Raw genomic sequence first — 24,688 nt, 5'->3', positions numbered from 1 at the left:
GGGGCGTGGCGGTGGGCGGGGCCTGGAGGTGGGTCATTTGCATGGCGGCAGAGGGGGGAGCGCGCGCGTGCTGTGCTGCGTCGCTGCGGGGGACTCAGAGCTGCCACGGTCGGTGAAGGTACATCAGAGCCCAGCGTTTCACCCTCGGAGGCGCCACCCACGGACACGCAGGTACGAGCTCGCGTGAAACCAACTTTGCTTCGCGCCTCGCGGGCGCCGAGTTGTTCGTCCCCCCCCCGGCGCCGTTGGCAAGTTGTGTGTCGCCGGCGGTTCGGTGACTGTCAGACGCGCCCCGCACGCGAGCGGATGCCGGTGGTCGGCGTGCTAGCGCTGCTAGCTAGCGTTAGCAGCCTCCGGGCGCCGGCCCCGCGGCTTCGGTTGCGTGGTGGCGTTAAACGTTGTGCGGGCGCGCGGAGGCTGTAATGCGGCGCTGCCTGTGGCCCCCGGTAAGCCTCTCTGGCCGTTTCGGCGGGGACGCGTTCTCTGCCGGGTCGGTGGGCGCGTTGCCCCCCCGGCTAACGCGGGCTAGCCGGCGGGCTTAGCTTGTCCCGTAGCGGCACGCTTTGACCCACGGCTCGCTTGAGCTTCTTCCCTTCTCACTTTCGCGAATTATTTGATTATGAGTTCGGCCCCCGGTCGCTTGAATGAATATCCATTCATTATATCGGTGGTGGTGTGTGAAATACTCCGAGACCTCGCTGTGCATCAAGTTATAACCATTTAATAATGAGATATTTGATTCAACGTTTTGCTCTCGGTTGTAAACGTCCCACGCAGCAGCTGTTCCTTTCTCTTTTCTTTACGTGAGTCATGGGTGTGATTTATTTTTTTTAATGTTGCTGACAGATCGTTATTCTATCAGCAATAACAGCAATACATCCGTGTCTGTTGTGAGTCACTGCAGGTGTGAGGTGTAACGTTGTGTGATGGAAGGATACAGCGACCCGGGGTCAGGAATCAGGAAACATTTATTACCATAATGTGTCAAACACACAAGGAACTTGACTTGCTGCGTAACAGCAGACGACAAGACACGAGGAATACAATAAAATATAATGCTATGGGTTAGTAGTATAAGGCTATGGTTTAAATTAAATGGTTTAAAACTAAAGTGCATCAGCGAATAGAAAGTGATGCGTGAAAGTGAGGAAGTAACCGGTGGAATGATGATGATGATGTTGGTGGAACCAACATGGTTGGCATTGACCTTTTAAGAACTCAGTCAGATTTTCTCAAAAGCGAGTCCACGTGGGTCCAACGAACATCGAGCCGTTGTGTTGGAACCAGTTAGCTCACAGTGAGGAACGTACTGGTTGCCAGCTGGAGATCCCACATGTCTGTTTCTGAGGAATGTGCTCGATGCACTGAAATGGCTCTTTTGTCAAGAGGGAACATACAGCAACAGCTGCACTCCTCCTCAACAGGGTGTGTGTGTGTGTGTGTGTGTGTGTGTGTGTGTGTGCACATGTGTGTTTTGTGTCGGCCTGCATGCCAGCCCGGATTGCTGCATTTCTGGAACGCTGCTTGAATTATTGTGACTTGAACATACAGAACAAATTGCTGTAGTGGCAGAACCCGATCTCTCGTGGGGGAATGTAAAATGTTGTGCATGTCCTTTGCGCCGCCTGTTCTAGCTGAGCGCCTTAGGGTTCCCTCAAACCCCAGCGGGGGCAGGTCAGGGCACGTGGAGCTTTCTGAACGTATCCTGAGGATGTTGCAGCAGACTGGCCGTGGTGGCAGTGATTACTGTACTCGCCTGGTGTTAAACGTTTGCGGCTAATACAGAACCGACTGATCGGTTCATGTTGGGTTGTGCGTGGCGTGTGGGAACCATGTGCAGGTATCGGACGCAAAGGGGCATGTCACACGTTAAAGCTCTGCTCTCAGTTTGGTGTTTGCGTGCGGGACCGGAAAACAGGATGTGGCTTCTCAGGCGCTGCCCCCCCCCCCCCCCCTTTTTTTTCACCTTGTGGTTTTCAACCTGTCGTTGCACTGCAGGTTGCCTGAGACCAGCTTCGTGCTTCCCTGTGGTGATGGAAACGGGCGTTAGTCATATTTTAAAGAGGTCTCCAGTCTCGCAGGCCCCATAAAGGTTCATGATACTCACAGTTTGAAACTCAAAGCCTGCAGCAGCAGTTTTAGGTTTGTTGGAGGCCAAGAATGAATCACAAGTTGTTTTGTGACACTGAGAATTTCCAGAGGATTTCCTTCCAGCGCCGCTGCACGTTGTGCCAAGTCTAATATCTGATTTGAGGCTTTGGCTGAACAAGCAGTTTGAATCCGTCGTGTACCGTTACTTCCCTTTGTTGCCAGCTGAGGTTCGATGTGTTTATGTGCCTCAGGTTCTTCCGGTAGTCGCTGCGGTGCGAGCGTGCGCACGTGGGGGGGGGGCAAAAATAAATAAATCCAGATTTTCTTGGGGAGGGGGGCACCTTTTGTCCAATGGTGGGAGAAACACCGCAGGGTGTCCAGGGGCTTCATGATTGGTAATCACTGTCAATAAAAGGACATTTCACAGTACGTAAACAATCGATGGTTGAATACGTCAGTTGTTGTGACCTGATGGCACATTTGAATACTAAGGAGGAGGCCTATGACTCAGGGCATCATTTGGGCTGTAATAGTGTGCCCACTTACACAAGGAGCCTTTTCATTAAACCTCAGCTGTTAGAACAGCTTATCTCCAAAAGGCTTAAAGTGTATTAACACGTAAGCCTCCGGCATTCAACGTCCACCAGGAAAAATGTCCATTATTTGTCTTCATTGTGGTCCGGCGCGATCCCCTCCTGTTTTTATTAGATTAGTTGTGTAGTCAACCGTGTGTGTGTGTGTGTGTGTGTGTGTGTGTGTGTGTGTGGCTACTGTCCTGTTCACTTCATTTCCCCTCAAGTGTTCCTGTCCTCACTAAGCTGTTCTTTGCTCCTGTAACATCATGTAAGGTAGTTTTACCATAAGAGACCCGTTTCAGTTTCTCAATAAGAGGGGCTTTTTCTTTAAGGATTGATTCACTTCACAGTCCCTTATTAATTTTGTAATGTCTCATCATTTCAGATAAGTAACCTGAAGCAGCTGGGTGGAGCTCCTTCTTTGCTCTGGTTTATTCAGGCACCAGACCGGGCTTTTATTGGGAAACGTGTTACAGTTGAAAGTTGTAAAACTAGTGATCGTATCTATGCTGTTTACAGCGCCGGCTGCCTTCCACCAAACGGTAAATGTCACAAATGTAAAAACCTTTGATCAAAATGTACATCAGAAAGACCACTAGGGGAGTTCAATTAGGACCAAAAAGTTCCACCTGAAGTATTTAGATTAATATTTAGATAACAATGACCGTTATACATCAAGCGTTTAGAAGTTTAGACTCATTTTAAATGAAATTCATCACCTGGTGAAAGTAGAGCGCACACTGAAGACGCTGGATGTAAGAAGAACGTTGTGCTGCCGCAAACTAATTTTGTCCAGCACGACAATTAATGATGGGACACGACGCGCTCCTTGTTTCAACTGGACTGACGTCGAGCTGCATGTGTAGAAACCCGACATTTAACCTCGACAAAGACGAGAGAGCCGACTGCTCCCGCGCCACCTGTTGCTCTGCCTTTAGACGGATCCGCAGCCCTCCGATTCACAGCGGTTTGTTGTTCATAACGCGGGCAGAACTGTCAACAATACCAACCGGGCTGGCTGGGCTGCAAAGCAGGTCCCTCAACTCTGATCCTGAAGCCTGCGTGTTGGCATTGGGATCATTAATGCTGGTTACTGGTCCTGAAACCTGGAGGTGCTGCGAGCAAAATAGAAAGTGTGTGTTTGTGTTCGGTTATTCCTGAGATAAGGTTCACGTGGCACTGAGAGTTGTCAGAGTTCCTGTTCTGTCGTTCTGTGTGCTGCTTGTTCCTCCTATGAAAACAAGCTGAAGTAGACCATCAGGCACAAAGATCTCCGGCATGCGGACTGCGAGGCCCCGTAAGGAGGCCCCGTAAGGAGGCCCTCGTAGGCTGCAGCACTGACTGAGGGCACTCGATCTTGCCGTCGGTCAGACTCGTCTGATGACAGAAACCAAAGGCTCGGCCCGTAAAGGTCCGGTATCGTCTACTAGACCAATGTGACGGGATTAGCACTGATCGCTCTTAGCCTGCCCTCCATAAATAGGTTACCGTGACAAGGGACACCCCACGTCCCTCTCTGTGGTCGTATTGCCCGTTTTTGAAGAAATTACTTAAATAATGTGTTGTCTTCACACTGACGGGGAACTCGGGAAATGGACCCTTTTGGCTCTTGTCATATTGCAGAGAAATCAAATTCCAGCCGCCGACAGATGTTGATGCAGCTGTTTCTGGTGTATATTTTTATGGTCTACGGTGTCATGGATCTATAATAAACTGTAAATGGACCATGTGATGGACAGGTGAATGACTACAGAAGCCTGCTTTCAGTGGACATCTGATACTACAGGAGATGGTGCCACCTATAAACATCACTTCCTCTCTGTACACTTTCCACACGTGTCCCAGAAACCGATCATTTTGAAAGACCTCTGAATGCTCACATCCAAAAACGGGGATTGGTTTGAGACGGCGGTATTTGTTTGTTAATAAGAGAAGCTTTTTATGTTAAATTACAGAGTTCAAGGTAGTTTAGTTACAGTGAGAAAAACCATGTATCAAAATAGTTTTAAATGGCATCGTAGGCGTCTTATTCTGAATGGAACCATTGAGACTCTGCAGCCCCAACAAGCTGCTGCTCTTACTGTCGGACAGCAGCCACCTTTTGACCTTTTAGTCCAGGTATAACTAGGTCAGAAAAGGTGGTGGTTAGTTCGTTTGCCTCCTCGCCTCAAACAAAGCGCACTGTGACACTTTTAGCTGCTCTCAGTTCGACCTACTAGCTGTGAAAGTTGCAACATTGATGATATGAAGCTACTGAAAACGATTGGTGCTCATTATTAATGGCTCATTATTAATGGCGTCATCTTTGCAGTCAGGGTGACGGGAGCTTCTGTTAGCGCCGCCCGGCTGCTCTGCCCAGCCAGTGGTGGAGATCGCCTGATGCTCCCGCACGAGACTCGGGCCCACGCACACATGGCGCCCTTTGTATGTGCTGCGCTACGGGCACGCACACGGCTCGGTGGAACACAAGTGGCATTGAGCGGAGGCGTAGGAGGAATTCCTCCACCCGCGGCCCCACTACGGAGCCGCGGCTGCTCGCAACAAGACCGCCACTCTGCCTCCTTCTCAAATACCAAACGCCCTCCTTAACTTTCCTACATCCCTGTTGCCTTTCTTTTCCCCTTGTATTGTTCTCGGCTGTCCCACCCTCTTTCCCGGCCCCGGCAGAGGCTCTCCGGGTTGTTTACTACGTCCCCTGACCCCTCCCCTTGTTGCCATTATCAGCAGTCTCGCTCTGCCTCCCTCCAGCAGAGGCCAGATGTGGCTCGGGGATAGTGGGGAGTCTGTAAATGAGCAAGTGTAAAACTCAGCAGGCCCAGCTGACGGGCCCAGAGGGCCCCCGGGGGCCAGCAGCTGGGACTGTGATCTGCTCCGGGTTCAGCGTCTCAGACAGCAGCGAGACTACTTGGAAACGAGCTGTGGACCCCTGTGCTGGTATGTGAAGTGGACCGTAAGAGGGACGGGTAAAGGGCGCCAACGATGCCGCGGGCGGCCATTGGGGTGGTGGTGGTGGTGTGCAGGGCTCAGCCCCCGCCCAGCCCCCCCAACCGCGTGTCCATATTAGGGCGGAACTCCGCCAACCTCCCCTGGAGCTGAGCTCAACCCCCCCAACACGCCCTGCTGACCCATTTGCTCCAGCGGAGCAGCCGGAGGGAGAAGCCGCCCCCGTGACCCCATTTGAAGGCCTGTTTTCCTGGCCAGTCCAAACGGCTCGTGGGTTTTACAAATGGAGGCAGAAGGCCGAGGCCGACGTTGTTTTCTTTGAAAGCGGCTGCCTGGTGTGTTTGACTGCTGATCACTCAGGTGTGCATACGTCCCTTCAGATTCACAGTTTATTGTACAAGCACCAGTAGCCCTGCAGTATCTTGCCAATATTGAAGTTGAGATAAAATAAGAGTATTCTTTATTAGTCTGGCAGCAGGGAAATTCACAGGATTACAGCAGCAAAGCTTAAGGTGCAAAAGACAAGAAATGACATCAAAAACTGTTTTTATAAATAAGGTGTAATAAAAAACAAGAATCCACAATCTCTTTAAATATTATGTATAAAGACAGCTATTATATACAGGCTGTGCAATAACCGTTAGCATGCGATTAATATGGCCAAGATTAATGCGATAAAATATTTTAACACAACTACTCCAGAAGTTGACCCCGGAAACAAAACCGCTGCAGTCAGACAGGAAAGAGCGAGACGGTAGTGAAGAGAACTTTTGCATTGGACGTAAAACAAACAGAATTCCTCTGCGTGTCAAACAGAAGGGGGACGTGTGGCAAACGGACCACTTCATGCACCGCAAGGCTAAGCTAGGCTACGCTAGCTGCTAGGCTACTTCCATCTCAACGGTGTCTAAAATACACGCTTTCTAAAGTTATTACTCAAAAGAATAACAAACTCTAGACTGCGATTAATTACTTTATTTTTAAAAATCTATTGAAAGCCCTATTTTGCATTGCACATATTTTATTTTTTTTTGTGGATATTAAGGTATTTGGTAACTTTGTCATTTATAATGGTGTTATAAATAAATGAATTTATAAATAAAGTTATTTTATAAATAAGTGAATAAATAAATAAACAAAATGATTCAACCCTCATTGCATATTAGGTTTATTAGCAAAATGTATATTTTTTTTCAGCGGTTTGCAATAAAAAAAATATAGAACAACTGTAGTTAAATTAAACTAATATTTTTTATCCAGATTGATGAAAGCCAGGTCATGTGTGTAGATATTCAATGGCCACTCTATCTGAGTGTGTTGGCGCTCATGAACTATAGTGACAGCAGCCTGTAGCGCGCCAGATAAACAATCACTTTGTTCTTGCCACTCATTTTCCTAGAGGTTCCCAAACACAAGTTATTTTGGGTCGTTGGTGTTGATCTTGGTTTCCTTTGGTTTATACAAAGTCCCTCCCAGAGGAAACGGGTTGACTTTGGAGTGCGGCTTTAGTACACGAACATTTTAGGCCGAGAGCAGATTCACCGGTGTAACTGTGACTTAATCATACGTGATTGGGATCAGCGTTAAGACTATTAAGCTATTTGTTCAGTGTAAATGATTCCCATTCTGCTCCCAGTGATCACAATGACTCGCTGCTCCTCGCCGTCTATCGTAGGTCTTCACGACTGGCAGAAATCTGCAGTCACTTCATCTTACTTTTAGTTGGATTCATTGGTTACTCTTTTGTAGTAAACATCCTTTTGTAAAAACGCTCTCGTAGAAGGTGATCATGAACCATGTGATCCTCAGCCTGAATAAAGGCTGGATGGATAAAATACTGTCATACGTTGTTCTTTCTTGTTCAATAATTCATGCACTCGTTGTCGTTTTCTTAGACACTTTGTGTAGCCATCTCCCTTAGATGATCTTTGGTTTGTCTTCATGTTGTCATTGTAGCATGGACACCGATGAACCACAGACCGGACGTCCCAGGCACAGGTGTCTCTATAGTGGGCGTGCTGGACTTCTGTTGAATTAGGCTGATGCCTTTTTAAGGAGGTGGCTTTTATGCAGACACTTATTTTACTCTGTATATTTGTATACAGTGTTTTAGAATTAGTTTGTAAAAAAAAAAAAATGGGTTTTCACTTTGACATGAAGGAAACTTTCTGCCCAAAAGCTGTTTATGTTGAGATTTCATGTAAAAGAGTCACAAAACAAAACCGGTGAATTAGGGCAGTGCGGTATGGCCAAAAATCCATAACACGGAATTTATAAAGATTCTGCCGGTATCCGTTGTGTCGTGGTGTTAAAGAGAGTTTGTTGTTGTGACACGACTCAATCTCAACACACGTGAGACAAGTAGCTCCGACCGCTGGGCGCTCCTTCATGACGTGGACAAATAAATAAATAAATTGTGCCGCCTGCCGAAGAGCCGCGTCAGTTGTCACGGCGCAACACCGGTATGAACGGTACGTGAGAACTTCATACCGAACGGAGGTGTTATACCGCTCTCAACCGGTTCAGCGCCCAGCCTCTGAAAGTCTCGTCCGTTAGGCTTCTAGTGGCAGGTGAGTTGCTCGATATGGAGTTGAAGTATTACTCAGGATTATTTTGTAATTGTGGGGACAAAATACCTCAACTTTCATCATTCTATATGCAGAATGCTGTGCAGAAATATTGCGTGGAGAGGGACAAGAGCCTTGTCATGGGGGTCTCACAAAGCTCCACCTGCACTTTCCAGTTCACCTGAGCATCAGTTGTGATTAAAGGTTCGAGTGTGGTGAGTTGTAGCTTCCTCCGTTTCTCATTTGTTATTCTTTTAAGGGTTGTATGAATCTATCTCACATTGTAGGAGCATGTTGAAATCCTAAGTGAAGGAGGTCACCTGTCGAAAGAATTAATCTTACGTTCACCCCCCCCCCAGAGCTCACTGGTGGGCTCTGGATCCGTCATCCATTCGTCAGCGGTTGCCGTGCACAATGGAAGAAAGAGAGCTGTCACATTGGAGAGTTGTGCGTTCGTTTACTCCCAGGATGTCGGTGGGCTTCCAGCCCATTGAACCTCCATTGAGTGGTAACCCCTGTTTGAACCCTGGAGGGGGTCTGCGGGAGCCAGATGTGTCCCCTCCTACGCATGTCGCTCCCATCCTTTACTTTCTTTTGATGAAATCTGGAGCAGTCTGTTAAGACTCCTCTTATACCTCATGGAGGCATAGGCTCACAGACCCCCCCCCCCCCCCCCGCCCCCAGTGTGTAAATGTGTGTTTTCTGGTGGTGCAGATGATGCTCACCCATGTAAATAATTGACTGCGGGTCGAGTCCTGGATGTCTGTCACGCCATCCCGGGTTTGTGTCCACGTCTCCCGTCTGCAGCCTCACGGAGGAAAATGTTTATAGTCTTAAACCGTTTTTAGTACGTCTATTTTTGAAGGAGTCGTACAGTGTGGAGAGAAGAGGGTGGCCTACCTGATGGTGGATGAAGATTAGAGAGCACTGGTAAAGAGAACAAAGGCAACGTGTCATGAGCTCAAACACAGATGTGGTCCTCACTTCACCAAAGGCCCTGCTTCCTGTCTATGCGATGCTTCTCTTATTTGTAGCACAGGCACATTAATCTGAATTACGGCTCATTTGAATTGCGGAAACTCAAATGTAGCGTTGACAAAATAAGTGGGTCACGGGCTGTTCTTCCCCTCTGGGCCAGAAGCCGGTTTTGACGGCGATCCAAAGACTTTAGTTGAGCTGTATGCATCTAAAAGTCTAAAAGGAGCCATGGTTGGGTTTGGTTCATCTCCAGATGCAAATGTTCTGGATGGCGGTTTTTTGGATTCCAGTGGTGCAGACGCAGTCCCTTGTGCTCCCATGTGAATGGACATGTGAATGTATGGTCGGTGGCAGCAGCTGTGAACGCGTCTGGTGAACAGTGGCGGCCTGTGCTGCCTTTACGTCGGCACCATCGCTCCGTACCGAGTCACCAGTAACGTCAGTAGCTTCTGGCTGAGTGCGTGATAGTTAACATGAGCCTCGTGCAGGAACATTTAGCCAAGATAATGTCATCTATTCTTTGTGAGGAAATGAGTGATGGAAACCCTGCGATGGTCCGTGGAACGCAGTGCACTCTGGGATATGGTGTTGTGTGAACACGGTCACTGGCACGGAGTCTCGCCTGCGTCCTTGTAAATGTAAATCACGCTCCTCAAAGACCCCTACTTCTGTTCTACTGTCTGCAGTCTGCAACCGCTACCAGCCAGACCCATTCTGCCATATCTGCCACCGGGCAAAAGCCATTTGGCATCATGGCGTAGAAAATATGACATGTGCTCATGTAACAACTTTAGTTGGTTGTTTTTAATAAATTATAGAACAAGAAAATAGGCAAACATTGACATTTAACTGCTCGCTCACCCGTTGTTATTCTGAAGGGCATATAAAGCACACTGGCATGTGTAGGTCTGCATAGAGAATAACTGAAATACATTTAACATCTCAAACGGAGTGAACAATGGATCACGGCCCCCAGCAGGTGAAGCGCCTTGACAGCAGCGTACTATGTGACTCATATATTACCTGACAAACGTAAAAGCATTTATTATTTATTATTTTCAGTGAAACCGTTTGGCATCAAGCGTAAGAGGTGTTCCCTTTCAAAACTCGTCCATTGTGTAAAATATGAATAATTTAGTTTATTCTCATGTTTGCTCTTGTCAGAGCCTCTGGGAGCCGAAGCGGGGTGCCGACCCTTGACCTTTTCCCTTCAGGAGGAGGTCATGGTCCGTCTGAATGCAGGTTTCTTTGGCTCCGAGCCGGGTGGGACAGCTTCCATCACACACCCCCCCCTTTTCTGTAAAGGGCAAAGCGTGTGTGTGTGTGTGTGTGTGTGTGTGTGTCTGTGTGGACACTTGATTGTGTGTCTTTTTCTCTGGCGTCACCATGGACGAGGAGAGCACGGGCGTTCGGCGTGACGTGGTGTCCTTGAGCTTCTGGCTGTGTTTGTGAGCGTTGTGAAGGACCTCCGGGTGAGCAGCCACCTTCACGGATGAATGAGGGTTTCACCTCCGCCTTTGTTTTGTGAAGCCGGTACCGACTGAGTGGACACGACCGCTCACGACAATCTCGTCACCGAAGCGTTTTTCTGGCCTTCCGCAGCGACCTGCCCCCCCCCGTATGATGGTGCTAGAGAACAAATGTAATTTAATTATAACAAAGGTAAAACCCTGGTGACCCTGGCTGCCCAATGACGGAATGAACACAGCGATCCGGAGCAGGAAGTCAAGTGTCTCCTTCCCAATGTTCGGGTTTCGGAAAGCTCTCGAGGGAGGCCTCACTCCTTCGTTCTCGTCCCGGCCGGAAACGAAGAATCAAAAGAGTCAGCTTGCGTAGATTCAAAAAATCAAAAAGTATTTAATAACTAAACAACGTTATAAGGAACGCAATTACAAAGTGAAATACAAAACGAACAGTAAAATATTTCGCGAAATAGAGAATCCTCTGAGCAAGTCTAAAGCGACTTATCAAAGCGGCTGCAGGAGAATTCTAACAGTTCCTTTGTCTTCATTACATCACATTGTGACAGAATGTTAATGTGTACAGTGTTTATATGATTTAAATGACTATGAATTGTGTTTGATTGAAATTGCATTCCCATCATCTAACATGTTAATGTAATAACTAATATCTAATAACACACAAACTATAATTCACAACACAAACACTAAACATTATTACACATACTATAAATTCTATGACTAGGAGCACTTCTGGCTTAAATCCCTAACACCAACAACCAGTAGAGAGCCGGCGGCCCTGATGTGTGAGGGGATGATGCGTCATGGTGTCACCCACGAGCGCTTAGTCTGGGCAGCTGCATCACAATCTCCACAGTGGACGGTTGAGGATAAATCTACCCTGTTGTTCAGAAGGGCCCGATGCTATTATTCTATTATTCTAATATTCTATTATGTTGTTATGCGTTTTTGTGTGACGTCTGTGGAAAATTCCTTTCTGGCTTTTGATTGACGTTTCCGGAAAAAACATGTTTATTTCTTTAGTGGCGTGCGTGCATAGCCCCTCCCCCGGGTGACTCCCATGGCTCGCTGAGGCTGAAGGGAAAGTCGACCGTCTGCCTGACGGACGGTCTAAATGCATCGAGTCGAGCGTCGCTGACAGCCTTTGTCTTGCTGTCACAGGGACACAAACCCCCCCAGACGATGAGTCGCGTGTCACTGAAAGAGGAAGCCAGAGAAGGGAAAGCCGGTGAGGAAGTTTCTGTGCAAAGAAAGGGAGAAGTTGGCTGTGTGGCGGCGGAGTCTGTCGGTCTACATGGCGTTTCGGCATGTGTGACGTGACGTGTCTGAGTCCGCCCATGTTTCAGGCCACGGGGACTCGGCACACGCCAGCGGGCCCTCAAGAGCAGAGGGGCCTGATCCCGCCTGCTCGTCACGCATCACGCCGTTTAGTCCCGCTGACCTCCACTGAACACGCAGCAGACGTGACCTGCTGGTGACGGTCCATGTCCCGGTCTAACCGTTGAGTTCGGTTGTGTGGAGGCCGGTGTGTGCGCCTGCTGGATGCACGTGTGGAGAGGAAGGGGCTTGAAGTCGGTGCTGTGTACCTGTCCGACAGGTGACATTTTAACGGGCTGTCAGAAAAACAGATGGTTTCCGTTTATTTTGGCTCCGTCCAAACCGATTTAACACAAATTCTTCTCCCTCATTTCAGTGAAGAGAAAGCGGATGATATAGACGGCGACCTGAGCTCCTCCACCAGAGAAGGTGATACCACACACACACACACACACACACACACACTGTACAGAGAGTTTGTTGGACTAGTGTAGTCATGTTGGAGAGAGACCACATAGTCACAGTGGTTTACACGATGGGGATCAGCCTGGACTCGTCGTGTAAGAGCAACTTCCCCCTGTGGGTCTGTTTGTACTCTGGTTTCCTCCACACGCTGCTAAAGCTGCATAAAAGTTAAGCCGTACAAATGACAATAGAAAAACTTGTGCCAAAGGGAAATAATGGTGAATTTCTAAAACGCTTCATGAAGTTATTAGACGAGAGACTGCTGTTCACATCAGATAAGTGTTTGTCCAACTCTCTGTCCACGCTGCTCTCTGTCCTCGCTGCCGGGTGAGGACAGAGTGGATTCCACGCGCTTTAAACGGTTTGAGCTGCTCCAGTGAGGTTGACGGAGGACGCTCGTGGCACTGCAGTACGAGGAGCACTGATGGACACCCTTTGGTCCTTCTTGTCTTCTCTGTGAGGACGAGAACCTTCTTGTAAATAAGGCCACAAAGAGAAAGATGTGCTGTGATGCCCATGCAGCACGGCCCCTCTGGACCGGGAACACGGGTCGATTTAACGCACGCCGCGGTGCATTAAGAGGAAAGTTCCCTCCCCTCCAGTCCAGGACATCTAGTGAAAGAGGAAGCGAGCAGGCAAGGAAATTCCCAGAGCGCTTTACCGCTCGGTGTGGTTTGAAGAGTGAAGACCGGCCGGAGTCATGTGACCGAGCGCGTTGTCCTCAGGCTCACATCGCTGCTAGAATTAACAACCTTCATTTTGTGTGTGCGCTCTTTTCCTGTTGAGTCAGTGTTTGAGTCCCCTAAAAGAATTCAACGAAGCATCCATTCCATCTCCTGACCTGTGCACCGCCACAGGGGGCTGTGGTCACCTGACCCGTCGCTGTGGTCACCTGACCCGCCGATCCGGAGCTGCCCAGAGGCCGTGTTCATTCAGTCACACATTACTGCAGGTTGTGCCGTTATCGCCCAGAAAACATTGTACCCACGATGTTTTCACAACAACAAATCTATATTTCAGAATTATTGAATGAATTATTATTAGCTGTTTAGCTGTAAGCAGGCACGGTATTTTCAACCCTAAAATATTCATTTGATTTCCTTATTTGAATTTGACGAGGAAAAGTAACTTGATGATCCTTTTGAGAAAAAAATCACAATCAAGATGTGCTTGATGTTCTTTTGTGTATATATAAGTATATATAAAATGAATATCTACTCCAAGTACAGTGCGTCACACAGACACAATTCTACTGATGGTTCCACGATGACCAGGAGGAGGATGAGGACGACTTTCTTCTACTGTACGTTTCTCAGACGTCACGTAGTGTGAATATAGAGCGCAGCCTGGTTTTGTTTCCTCTCCAGCTGATGAGGAAGAAGGAATGCTGCTGGTGGAGCTGGTTTGTTCACTGTGCATCTGTAGTGGAAGGTTCAGTCGTTGATGATTTCTGGTAGACTTTGTGTACCAGTTTGAGTGACATGCGTGCATCACGTGCACTCCGCTAGCTGCGCTACTCTTATGACCCAAACCCTCAAGGAGTTCTGCAGAGGAACTTGTTGTAGCCGCAGGCCGCCCTTCTTCCCCAGAGAGAAGTGTGGGCCGACGCGAGTCATTTCAGCGCAGCTCGGAGTGGAAGGTGCAGCAGCGCTGCCCCCTTCTGGTGCAACGTTGCCTTCCAGCCCCCCGGATTCAGGTCAGTATCAACGCCATGAGGCAGATCTCTGTTACCGTGGGAACGCGGCTCGCATGCATCCATGAGCGGCGGTAGATGAGGAATGAAGGGCTGCAGCGCGGCGGCGGTGTGATCATCATGTGCACGCTGCAGCACACAGTCTCCTCTGTTCCCGCTTCACGCTGCCACTCGTGAGGGTGCGAAGAGGACGCCCCCCCTTATGGCTTCTTCATACACTATGATCGGTACCGTCAGGGGCTTTTATGGGCTAACAACTGAAACTTTTACAGACAAAAGGTCCAATGTTGATGCTTTTTTCTTTTCTCAAACCGTTTGAACCCGTTAAAGAGATGATGCCACGAGGAGCCTGCGGCCTGCTGTCATCACAGGGACACCGTTCCCTCTCAAACTGCTACCTAACGCTTCACGGGGCCTACCGGCCACTTTTCACAAGTACAAAGGAGCAGGGAACTTGGATCAGAACCTCAGGAGCTTTGTGCAGCGACGGTGGGAGGAGGTCGTGCTTTGTCTTCACTGACTATGAAACAATTATTGTTCACTAAATCCTCCTCAGCAGACATGCTGCTTCTGACAGCTACTGGAGCTTCCTGGTCAGTCACAACGTTTGTTTGTTCTGGAGCAAAAAGCTTCACAGCGGCTGAATGCTGCTGCTGCTGCTGCTGCTGCTGCTTGTTCTTGAGTTTGGCTTTTGTAGGAATCTCAAAAGCCCCGGAGTATTAAATGACGAGGTCTGCGGCACTAAACACTGCAGGGATTGAAGCTCTTTAACTAGAAGTCTTTTTTCCCCACTAGGAACAACTTGTGCGAGTGCTCCAGGATGACACACACACACACACACACACACACGTATTGAATGTCCTTTTCCTGCTGCCTTGTTTTTCACTGCTCTATTCTACCACCAGGTTTGCTGGGATGGGTAACCTGCTAAAAGTCCTAACAAGGGATATAGAGAACTATCCCCACTTTTTCCTGGACTTTGAAAGTAAGTCTGTGAAAGTGGGAGAGCGATGGGTGGAGAGGGTGGGGGGGTGGAGAGGGTGGAGCGGGTGGGGGGGTAACCAGCTCAGCCGTTTCCTTTCTGTCAGCAGGGTTCTGCTCCTGATGACCTCGAAGGAGTCGGCTTCTGCTCCTCTTTTTTTCTCCCTGCCCCCCCTCCCTCGTCTGCTCTCACTCGGCCACGACCTCCTGACCTCTGATCTGCAGTCTTTGTTCAGATGAGTTTAACACCACGTATGCTTCCTTCCTTCCTTCCTTCTTTCCTTCTGATTTTCCTCTCTTGCAGAAGCCAAATGGGGAATCTGTTAAAAGTGCTGACTTGCACAGAGCTCGAGCAGGGGCCAAACTTTTTCCTTGACTTTGAAAGTGAGCACAGCTTCTACCTGTCCTGCCCCCCCCCCCCCTAATCCTGACAGGTCAGGGGTCAGCCGATTCCACTATTGAACTGCCTCTGCATGCATGTATTGTACGTCTTGATTAATCCCTCACTTCATAATGAAGAATGGAGCTGACCCTTGACCTTTGCCGTCCGCGTTCACTAAGCCGCCTGCATGCGTGTCCCTGTATGTGCGCCGTTAGTAGGACCTTCTGCATACGTGTCGCCGTCATTGGGTCCAGTACGCAGTGTTTGGTCTCTGTTAAGCATTGTTTCCCTTCCTGCCAGCTTCATTATGTAATCAGCTTCCACACGTACGGGGTGGACAACATCCCCCACAATGCACCACTGAGTCGCCTCTTTCTGAAGCGCCTCTCACAATGTGGCCGAGCTCCTCTCTGTGTGCTCGTGGCGGGCGGAGCTCGTTACCCTTAAAATCCGTTTCTCGTATTTACGCCCTCGCTCGGATTGCCACAATATCTATGCGCGTGTGCTCAACACTGAAGCAAACCGACCAACTCCCCGAGGCACCGGCCCTGTGCTCGGCAGACGGGAGTCATGGAGACGACTGCGGTCTCCGCGCAGGCTGCAGACACGCACAGTTAGATCTGCTTTCATTGATGCGGCGTTATTACAGCGGACGCTGTGAGTTCATCCTGCTGCGGCGGATTCACTTCCATCGCGAACACTGAAGCTGGTAGATGAAGTCAAACAATGCTTTCAGCTTTCAACCCAGTGTGACGAGTCGGATCGACGCCTTTTCTAATCATGTCACTTTTCAACCTGGAAAGGGTGAATTCAGAATGCTGACTCGACTTGACGTGAAAAGGCGATGATCGCTTGTGACCGCTGCGGTAGCTTAGCCAACCGTTGTCCTGCTGGCCACGAGCTTCTGTATCAGACACACATTTGCACCTTCTGTGTGTCAGACGCCCAGCCGACAGAAGGAGAGCGTGAGGTGTGGAACCAGGTGAACGCCGTCCTCCAGGACTCGGAGAACATCCTGTTGGGCCTGCAGGCGTACAAAGGAGCCGGCCAGGAGATCAGAGATGTGAGGCGCGCAAACACACACGAAACACTGTGTTCTTTCTCTTCAAAATGTGACGACGTGTCCGATCTGACTGTAGAGGACAGGCGGTCTCAGTCCGGTACAAGGTGGCGGTGCAGAATGTTTCTGATGCCTTCTGCTCGCCAAATGTTGTTGGTGGTTAAAGGTCACTAATGTTTTTGAGCATAACTCCAGAATGTCTATCATGGGAATCGAGTCAATGACAGACATGTAAACTGCTGCATGACAGAGCGATACAAGCAGCCGGTGTTGATTGTATTTGTTTGTTTCCAGGCGATTCAAAACCCCAACAACTTCACGCTGCAGGAGCGAGCCTGGAACTCCGTCTGCCCGCTGGTCATCAAGCTCAAGAGGTTCTACAGTTTCTCTCTGCGACTCGGTACGCTCACAGCGGAGAAGCAAAGCTTTGTTACTTTCATCTGTAGTAAAACGTCCCCCTGCTCGAGTGACCGATACGTGGACCTGATGAAACAAAATCGGTTGACTTTGAAAGCAAGTTTTGGTTTATTTGCTGCTTTTCCGTAGAATCTGTTAAATTCTGAAGGTTTTTGCGTTGTGTGTGTTCAGAGGAGGCTCTGCAGAGCCTGCTGGAGTGCCTGACGTGTCCGCTCCTCACGCCCACCCAGCACCTGGAGCGGGAGCAGGCCCTGGCCAAGCAGTTCGCTGAGATCCTCCACTTCACGCTGCGCTTCGACGAGCTCAAGGTCTGCTGCCAGCGCAAAAGTCCCCCGTCCCCGCTGAAGGTGTCCCCGTCCCCACGCTGACTCTCTTTCTCCTCAGATGAGAATTCCCGCCATCCAGAATGACTTCAGCTACTACAGAAGAACGATCAGCCGGAACCGGATCAACAACATGAACGTGAGTCGTCCAACGAGATCTACTCGCGTCTGCTGCGGTCGCTACAGTGTGTGTGTGTGTGTGTGTGTAGTAACGATGATGCCCTGTTTGTTTGTGGTGTGTGTGTCCCTGCAGCTGGACATTGAGAAGGAAGTGAACAACGAGATGGCCAACAGGATGTCTCTGTTCTACGCAGAAGCCACGCCCATGCTGAAGACGCTCAGCAACGCCACCACAAACTTTGTGACGGAGGTGAGAGTCTGTCACCTTCTGTACAGCTTCAGGGAAACCTCGCATCCACTGTCCAGTCCAGGGAGACGAAATGACCCCTGTGTGTGTGTGTGTGTGTGTGTGTGTTGTGTAGAACAAGAGTCTTCCCCTGGAGAACACGACCGACTGTCTGAGCACCATGGCCAGCGTGTGCAAAGTCATGCTGGAGACGCCGTGAGTGATCGCGCCTTCGCCTCGTTCCCTTTCAGAGGAGAGGAACTCGTTTGTAAATGAGACGCACTTTGACCCAAAGCATGACCAGTTGAGTTTTGTTTTGTCCCACTTTTAAGTGAGGTGAGAGGTCACGCACGCAGCCGTGAAGCGGCAGCATTGAACGCGGAGGAGACGAATGTCCGCGGCTTGGACCTGCATCTGTCTGATTCCCTGTACAACCTTCTGCTCCCGTGTGTTCAGGGAATATTCCAGTCGCTTCAGCAGCGAGGACACGCTCCTGTTTTGCATGAGGGTCATGGTGGGAGTCATCATTCTTTACGACCACGTCCACCCCAACGGTGCCTTCAACAAGTCCTCAAAGATAGACGTAAGAGGCTGTCCACCACGCACACACACACACACACACACACATCTGTGTAGCAGCATCACTGTGTAGTGTGTGTGGTGATGCCGCTCTGCTCTTTCCTCCTCAGATGAAAGGCTGCATAAAGGTCCTGAAGGAGCAGCCAGTAGACATCGTAGAAGGCCTCCTGAATGCCCTCAGGTAGGTTCATGCTCGCGCTTTTATTAAATACCAGTAATCTAAAGACGGAAGGAGCGATGGTCTTCAGTCTGTGTGATCATAGTATTTCCCCCGTCGTCATAGTAGAGTGTCCTCCTCCTGTCAGCTTGGAAATGCTCCCTTTTAGCTTCCGAAGAAGCAGCTGAACCTGGAGACCTTCTCCCTGTCTCCATGCCGCCCCATCGTCCCCACACAACCTTCAGGTTCCCAGATGGGGGTCCGGCCCTCAGGGCTGATGGCTGCTGCGGATCCTCAGATAACATTCGCCATTGTTTCTCCTCAGATTCACCACGAAGCACCTGAACGACGAGTCCACGCCCAAGAACATCCGGGCCATGCTCCAGTAGAATCTGCTCCTTTTTTATCCGTATGAAGAGGTTCAATGCTCTGACCTCAAAGAAGATGTACATGTTTACATTATTTAAAAAGACTGGATGTTAATACTGGCGTGTATTTGCATAGCGGAGCTATTGAGAGCTGCGGAGCATCTTCCCTCTGAAATGACCACCTGAATGGCCTACTGATCACAGACGATGGATCCCTGTCGGCCTCACGTACCCGAGCTTCTCCCTGGATCTTCTCAATCTTTTTATGACAATGGAATTAGTTTAGTCTGCAGCTCTTGGTTTGTGGAGCTGAAGTGAATTAGTTTTTCAAAGCGTGTAACGGTAACGGTTCATACCAGCGCGTGCCGGTCGGTTTGATGTGCGCCGCGCTGAAAGCACTCAGGTTGTTTCCTGTTTTTATAGCCGGCTGTTGCGTTGCTTTGCTTCGTTTTCTTCACGCTTCTGTTGAAATCTGCATCCACTGTGAAGAGGAAAGTGACTTTGCACACCCGGTCAGATCCAGTATTGAAAAGGCTGCGATGATGAAACAGGAAGTCAAATCTCCCACCGGACGTTTTATTTAACCGCTCCTCCACGTGGCCAAACAGGCAACGTTTTAAGTGACTTTTGTATGAAAAACTCTCTCAAAGAAAAGCCCCAAAAAGAATAATGTTATCCCCAATAAATTATATAAGCTTAAGTGAACTACTTCTTTTAATGTTATTTAAAGTTCGGCTAGTTTGACTCCTCTCCTCTGGTGAGACCAGTGGAACCGGCTCCATCTTTTTATATCGAACGCAGACATTGTTTTAAACCATGTTTCAGTTTTGTCCATCAAACTACTGCTAGAATTGAAGGTTCCTTCTCACTGTGTGAGAGGCGTTCCCTGGTGGTAGCCGGCGTGGGAACCGGCACGTGGACGGTCCTGGGCTCCTCCGCCTGACCAGCAGCTCCTCACACCTCCACGTGCTCCCCCGGTCGACACCCGTGAGCGCCGTGCACCGCCGCCGCCGCCGCTGCGGAAACCTGGTATTATGACGATAAATATGACGTCACCACGGCCCTGCGCCCTGAAACCTGGACGGCCATCATGTTTCCTCCATCAGCGCGCAGGCAGTGCTCCGTGCACGCCGTCCAGTTACTGACGCTGATGAAAGAAATGCTGGTGACTGAAGTGCACAAAGCTTCACTCTCCCCACATGTTGCTGCTGGGCGCTAAAGGCCAGATGTTACGAATACTGAGACACAATCAGCTGTTTATCTCAAACTGACGCTTATTGTTTTCGTATTTCTTGAGTTGAGACTCCATGTGGATAATAAATAGTGGCTTTTGGCTTTGTTTTTGTATGTATGGGGCGTTTGGATTGGGTAATAAAATGGGTACATTTCTTATACAGAATGGGTTTCCTTTGGTTTTCTGATTGTAGCATGTGATATCTAGCTAGTAGCCAGATGTTACAGTAAAAGTACTCCACTACAGGTAAAGGTCAGCCTTGTATGATCACGTCAATCAAGTTTTGTAATATTCAAAAAAAAAAGACTCAAACAATTGGAGGAAGAGGCAATAGATCCTTTCATATGAAAAACTGGAAAAATCTCATTTTTACAAACAAAGGTAAGATAATGTGTTCCTTTTCTTCAATTATTCTTTTTTGCCATTACATTTTCTAGAAAACAGACCATAAAGCCTTTGTATGTTTACATTTTTTCAGGTGTAGATGTGGAGTAAAAGGTTCACTTGGCGAAGTACAAAGCATGAAAAGAAAACGCAAGTAGCTGAATTAGTATATTTTTAAAGAACGAGATCTAAAGCTTTCAAAAACAACGTTTACATATTGTTTTGTTTCCTCATACTACTGGCTCTTTTTCTTAAACAGAATTTTTTATTTCACCTTTTGCATCATGAATAAAGTCATCGACCAGAACCGGCGCATTCACAACGTACACTATATTGCTATACACTACACTATATGCAGACCGTCGGCCCTCGATTAAAACCTGTTACTGAAAAGGGGATGCGACCCTTGCAAAGCGGCAGTGTGGATGGTTTTGATGTGAAATATTTGCAGAAAGGCATTTTTGTATACTGTGTGTTTACATGTGTTCAAATATTCGACGGCTTTCTATTATAATCTCGGGGCTGCTGATTCTGCAGCAGCTCTTTTCACACAATGAGACACTAATGGAGCTAAACGTTGAGATGTCCTCAGAAGGTTCACGTCGCTCCTTATCTCCGGCCGCGCAGCGTGCGCATTGTGAAGGGCATTTGTAGAATACGGATATCAAACTACACCTTGTGACCGCAGAGCTGCAGTGAATCTGGTCCTGACGCTGTGGGTCTGTGGTCCTCCAGATGTGTGTGTGGGCCACAGCTGGTCCAGAACTGAACCCCAAACAGTGGTCTACCTAAGCGTGAGTAATCAGAACGGTTATCATGAGTATTTCTACCTGTGAGAGACTCTTTACTCTCCGATACAATATCTGATTTTACATTTTGGCCCCTATTTGTTGTCATCACATTTTATACTCTAAAACTGTCTGATTTGTGTTTAGAGATTAAATGTGAGATGCTTTTGTACCGGTTGGCATTCTATGCAGCCTACAACACGTCTAGTGCTTTGCTTTGAATACAGATTTAGAAATAAACCAAAATACTCAATAATTTACCTCCACTTAGCTCAAACTGAGACATGAAACCTTCCTAATCGGCTCACAAACTGCAGTCACTTCGAACCCATATTTGCTGCTGAATACGCTTGCTGTGTGGTTACATCACACTCCGCCCACAGGACGTGGAGCCCCCCCCGGATCACTTACTGGGGGCGCTGCGGTGTGAGCGCCTCCTCGCTCAGCCGGGGAACCGCCGACCTCACCGGGCCCGGACGGACCCCGGCATTCCACCGGGTCAGGCGCAGCAGGCCGTGGGCGGTCTCCTTGGTGACGGGGGGGTCGTGATTGGCAGACGCCCAGGGTGGTCGCCTTTGGGTCTCAGGGGGAAGAGGAGGAGGAGGAGGTTGGGGTCCACAGCTGGAGCTGAGGAACATCTGAGGAAACGTGATCGGAGAACTGGAGTTACTTTCATAAAGCGAATGCAACGTGATCGTGCATGTGGAGATCTTCTCACATCGGCCTTTTGTGGACGCTAAAGAATGAGGCTAAACAACTTCATGAAAGCCTGAACATGAAACGCCACAGTGTCCTCGATCTCACCCCCTCCCTCAAACCCCATCAGCATAATTAGGCTTCAGCTCATTAACGGGCTCTTTCTGTGTGAACGCTGCTCCATTATGCATTATGCCTGCTGGTTTTACCCCCCGCTCGCCTTCTAACTCAGGCAGGGGGGGGGTCGCAGTGGGGCCGTGTTGGTGCTGACGGATGGAGCGTGGCCTACCAGCGATTTGGCTTTGCGCGGCTTGTGACGCGCCTCAGGCGGCGTCCTCTGGCTGCGGGTGGAGAGACGGAGGAGGCAGTGAGCGGGTGGAGCCTCAGCCGGTCTGATAATTCAGACCAATCAATCAGTCGCGTTGTGGGCGGACGGGGAGGGGGTCAAAGAGGCCGAAGAATGACCGGACCAGGGTGGACGCCGTCTCTCTACAGAAGCTTCTCTTTGGCTAAAGGAATCATTTAGAATATTCAACTCTGAGTGTCGTTGCCTCCCCCGTCCCATTGACCACATGGTAGTTTGGGTTCTCCAGAGCAGCCTCACGTTCTAGGAGCTCCGTCAGCGGGCTGCGGGTTGTCCAGGTAGCGCAGGGTGTCTCTGGGACGCCTGTCGGAGTCTCTCCACGGCCTCTCGCTTGTTGGCGCCGACCTGGAGACGCTCGTAGGTGATGCTGTCTGCCTGATGAGGGCCCTTCCTGGGGGAACGAGGGGAAGAACATGCCGGGACGAGGAGGTGGCACTTGTCATACGTCACTGCATTTTAAAGCAGGGTCACCTTGTAACGTGGGTCTGCTCTGTGGGAGGGTTCCTGCTGAGCCGTGGTCCTGGACGCGTGACCGCCGAGCTGGTTCTGGATCTGATCTCCCAACCTGCAGCTCCAGCGCCGTCTCTTCCACACGCCCTGCTCCAGAGGGGAGGGGGAGAAGCTGATGCACCACCCCCGCCTCACACACTCGGGCATCCACAGCTGGTCCAGGTCCACCATGCTCCTCCAGTGCCAGCTCACCTGCTCACAGGAGCAGAAGAAAAGCCTCTCAGAGTCGGTGCTTCTCAGCCGGCTCAATGAGGAGTCGAGTCAAACAACATCTGCAGTACCCGGGCACATCGACAGAGGCTGCGGGGGTCCAGGAACGAGAAGACGTAGAGGCAGATGGCTCTGGGCAGCAGGCAGGAGAAGTCTGCGGCCTGCAGGGGGAGCCGTCTGCTCACACTGCTGCTCAGGAACCTCGGCTGCTCCACCGAGCAGCTCAGCACCAAGTCCTGCAGGACGGCCTTCCTCTGGCCGCCGGACCACCCGTCCATCTGACGCAGGCAGAGGAAACTGAGATGAGGTGGACAGACGGTGGCCCACAGAGGGGTTTCTAACTGCACAGCCAACCATTCCCTGTTCATCCTCATCATCATTTTAAAGGGACAGCAGTGTCTCCTTGCTTTCCTTTCACCCACAGTTTAGTGTCGTATCGGCCCATCACATCGCAGAGGGGGCAGACTGATACCTCAAACCCCCGGGAACTCACCCCACAAGTGTCTGGATCTACAGCTGACGCTACAAGCGGGGTAAGTGTGGGGTGAACTGTCCCTTTGACTCACCCACTTTGCCACAAGCGTTCGCCTCTCTTCAAACACCTGAGAAAGAAGAGCAAAGTGGAAAAGGTTAATGATCAGATTAACCTTTTAATCATCTGGTCTGACCCCTGCTCATGAACGTAGTCCAATGTAGCTGTGAGCTTTTACATTATCAATAATAAAACAACACGTCTGTCACGGAGGCCGTTCACGTGTCTTGTGCTGCTGACGTCTGGGTGACATTTTGATTGCAGGGTATTTGCAGCATGTGCGACTGTGAATAGGAGCAGATGTGTTTGTGTGACCGGGTGGAGCTGACCTTGCTGTTGGAAGCAGGGTGGTGCAGAGGAGTCCAGGTGCTCCGTGACGTAGCCAAGGGCCTGTCTGGCACGCCGGCGCCACGCGGCAGCTCTGGGGAGGGTAACACGTTATTTACATGTTTGCCAGTTAAATTTGTCGGCACGTAAAGTACGCAGAGCACTATGTTACTAACATGCATGTCCTCCCTCAGTGCGACATATGCTACGTGCACAGTGACAGTAAGCGACCCACACCTGAAACATTTACATCCATCAATTCATCAAATGTACTTCTGTGTCTTTGAAACCCAAAAAACGTTCCAGAGTTAAGATGAAATCCAGCTGACGCAGCGTTCAGAGAGTTAACACACTGCTCACCATCGGTTCTCCTCTGCCGACAGAACGAATCCGACCCAACGCGCCGTACGCCCAACTCGTCTTCTTCTCTTCTCCGTCCCACGTCCCTGTGCAAAGTTTACCCGTTGCCATAGTGACAGAGAGCACGCCGGGGGTCGCAGCCTGCCCCACGCAGAGGGCCAGCGGTAGTGCAGAAGGCCCGACGCTGCAGCCACGGACACTCTGCAGAAAGGCCTCTCGCAGCCGGTTCACACCGACCGGGAAACCCGCAGAGGAAGGAATATATCACTTGTTTAATGCTCTGCTGAATTGAGTGAAACTGAATTGCTTGGACATTATAAGATGAATGTCTCATTTCTTCACCAGGCTTGTAACCCGTGTGTGTTATACGTAAGACATGTCAGTGCAACAATTTAAATGATCAATAGTTTGTATTATCAGTAGTACAATACTTGTAGTAGTAGTGGAGGTAATACAGATTTGTATAATGCGTAATAAATTAATTCTGGTGAATGGATCCAACATGGTGGGACTTCTCCCATAATGCGCCTATTTTAGAGCAAAATGAATAAATGAAACGT

The 24,688-nt window shown here is 49.5% G+C and overlaps 2 protein-coding genes across 10 annotated transcripts; one reads left to right on the top strand and one right to left on the bottom strand.

Moving 5' to 3' along the window:
* On the top strand, positions 1 to 20,122 carry fam49a (family with sequence similarity 49 member A). 9 transcript variants are annotated; one of them, XM_078093949.1, is made up of 14 exons: positions 11,657 to 11,863; positions 11,982 to 12,232; positions 12,329 to 12,381; positions 15,016 to 15,095; positions 15,202 to 15,475; positions 16,415 to 16,536; positions 16,828 to 16,933; positions 17,122 to 17,258; positions 17,335 to 17,412; positions 17,527 to 17,643; positions 17,756 to 17,835; positions 18,076 to 18,202; positions 18,309 to 18,379; positions 18,681 to 20,122. In XM_078093949.1, the coding sequence occupies exons 5-14, from the start codon at positions 15,328 to 15,330 to the stop codon at positions 18,742 to 18,744; spliced, it is 1,050 nt and encodes a 349-aa protein (XP_077950075.1). In that variant the 5' UTR covers positions 11,657 to 11,863; positions 11,982 to 12,232; positions 12,329 to 12,381; positions 15,016 to 15,095; positions 15,202 to 15,327; the 3' UTR covers positions 18,745 to 20,122. The 9 variants fall into 9 exon arrangements, with proteins under 9 accessions (XP_040017159.2, XP_077950074.1, XP_040017157.2 ...); XM_078093951.1 differs by having other exon boundaries at positions 11,659 to 11,863; positions 15,199 to 15,475; XM_078093948.1 differs by lacking the exons at positions 11,657 to 11,863; positions 11,982 to 12,232 and adding an exon at positions 8 to 171.
* A 153-nt stretch (positions 20,123 to 20,275) lies between these two features.
* fbxo16 (F-box protein 16) lies at positions 20,276 to 24,214 on the bottom strand. Its single transcript, XM_078093953.1, has 9 exons — positions 24,129 to 24,214; positions 23,771 to 23,862; positions 23,476 to 23,511; positions 22,981 to 23,187; positions 22,661 to 22,891; positions 22,430 to 22,580; positions 22,115 to 22,334; positions 21,541 to 21,767; positions 20,276 to 21,129 (listed from the first exon to the last, which is right to left on the bottom strand). Exons 4-7 carry the CDS (start codon positions 23,185 to 23,187, stop codon positions 22,315 to 22,317), a joined length of 609 nt encoding a protein of 202 aa, XP_077950079.1. The 5' UTR covers positions 23,476 to 23,511; positions 23,771 to 23,862; positions 24,129 to 24,214; the 3' UTR covers positions 20,276 to 21,129; positions 21,541 to 21,767; positions 22,115 to 22,314.
* Positions 24,215 to 24,688: the final 474 nt, after the last annotated feature.

This window comes from Gasterosteus aculeatus, chromosome 18, assembly GCF_964276395.1.
Source record: "Gasterosteus aculeatus chromosome 18, fGasAcu3.hap1.1, whole genome shotgun sequence".
Classification (NCBI taxonomy): Eukaryota; Metazoa; Chordata; class Actinopteri; order Perciformes; family Gasterosteidae; genus Gasterosteus; species Gasterosteus aculeatus.
Note: the sequence above shows the minus strand (reverse complement) of the source record. Positions and strands in the feature narration are given on the sequence as shown.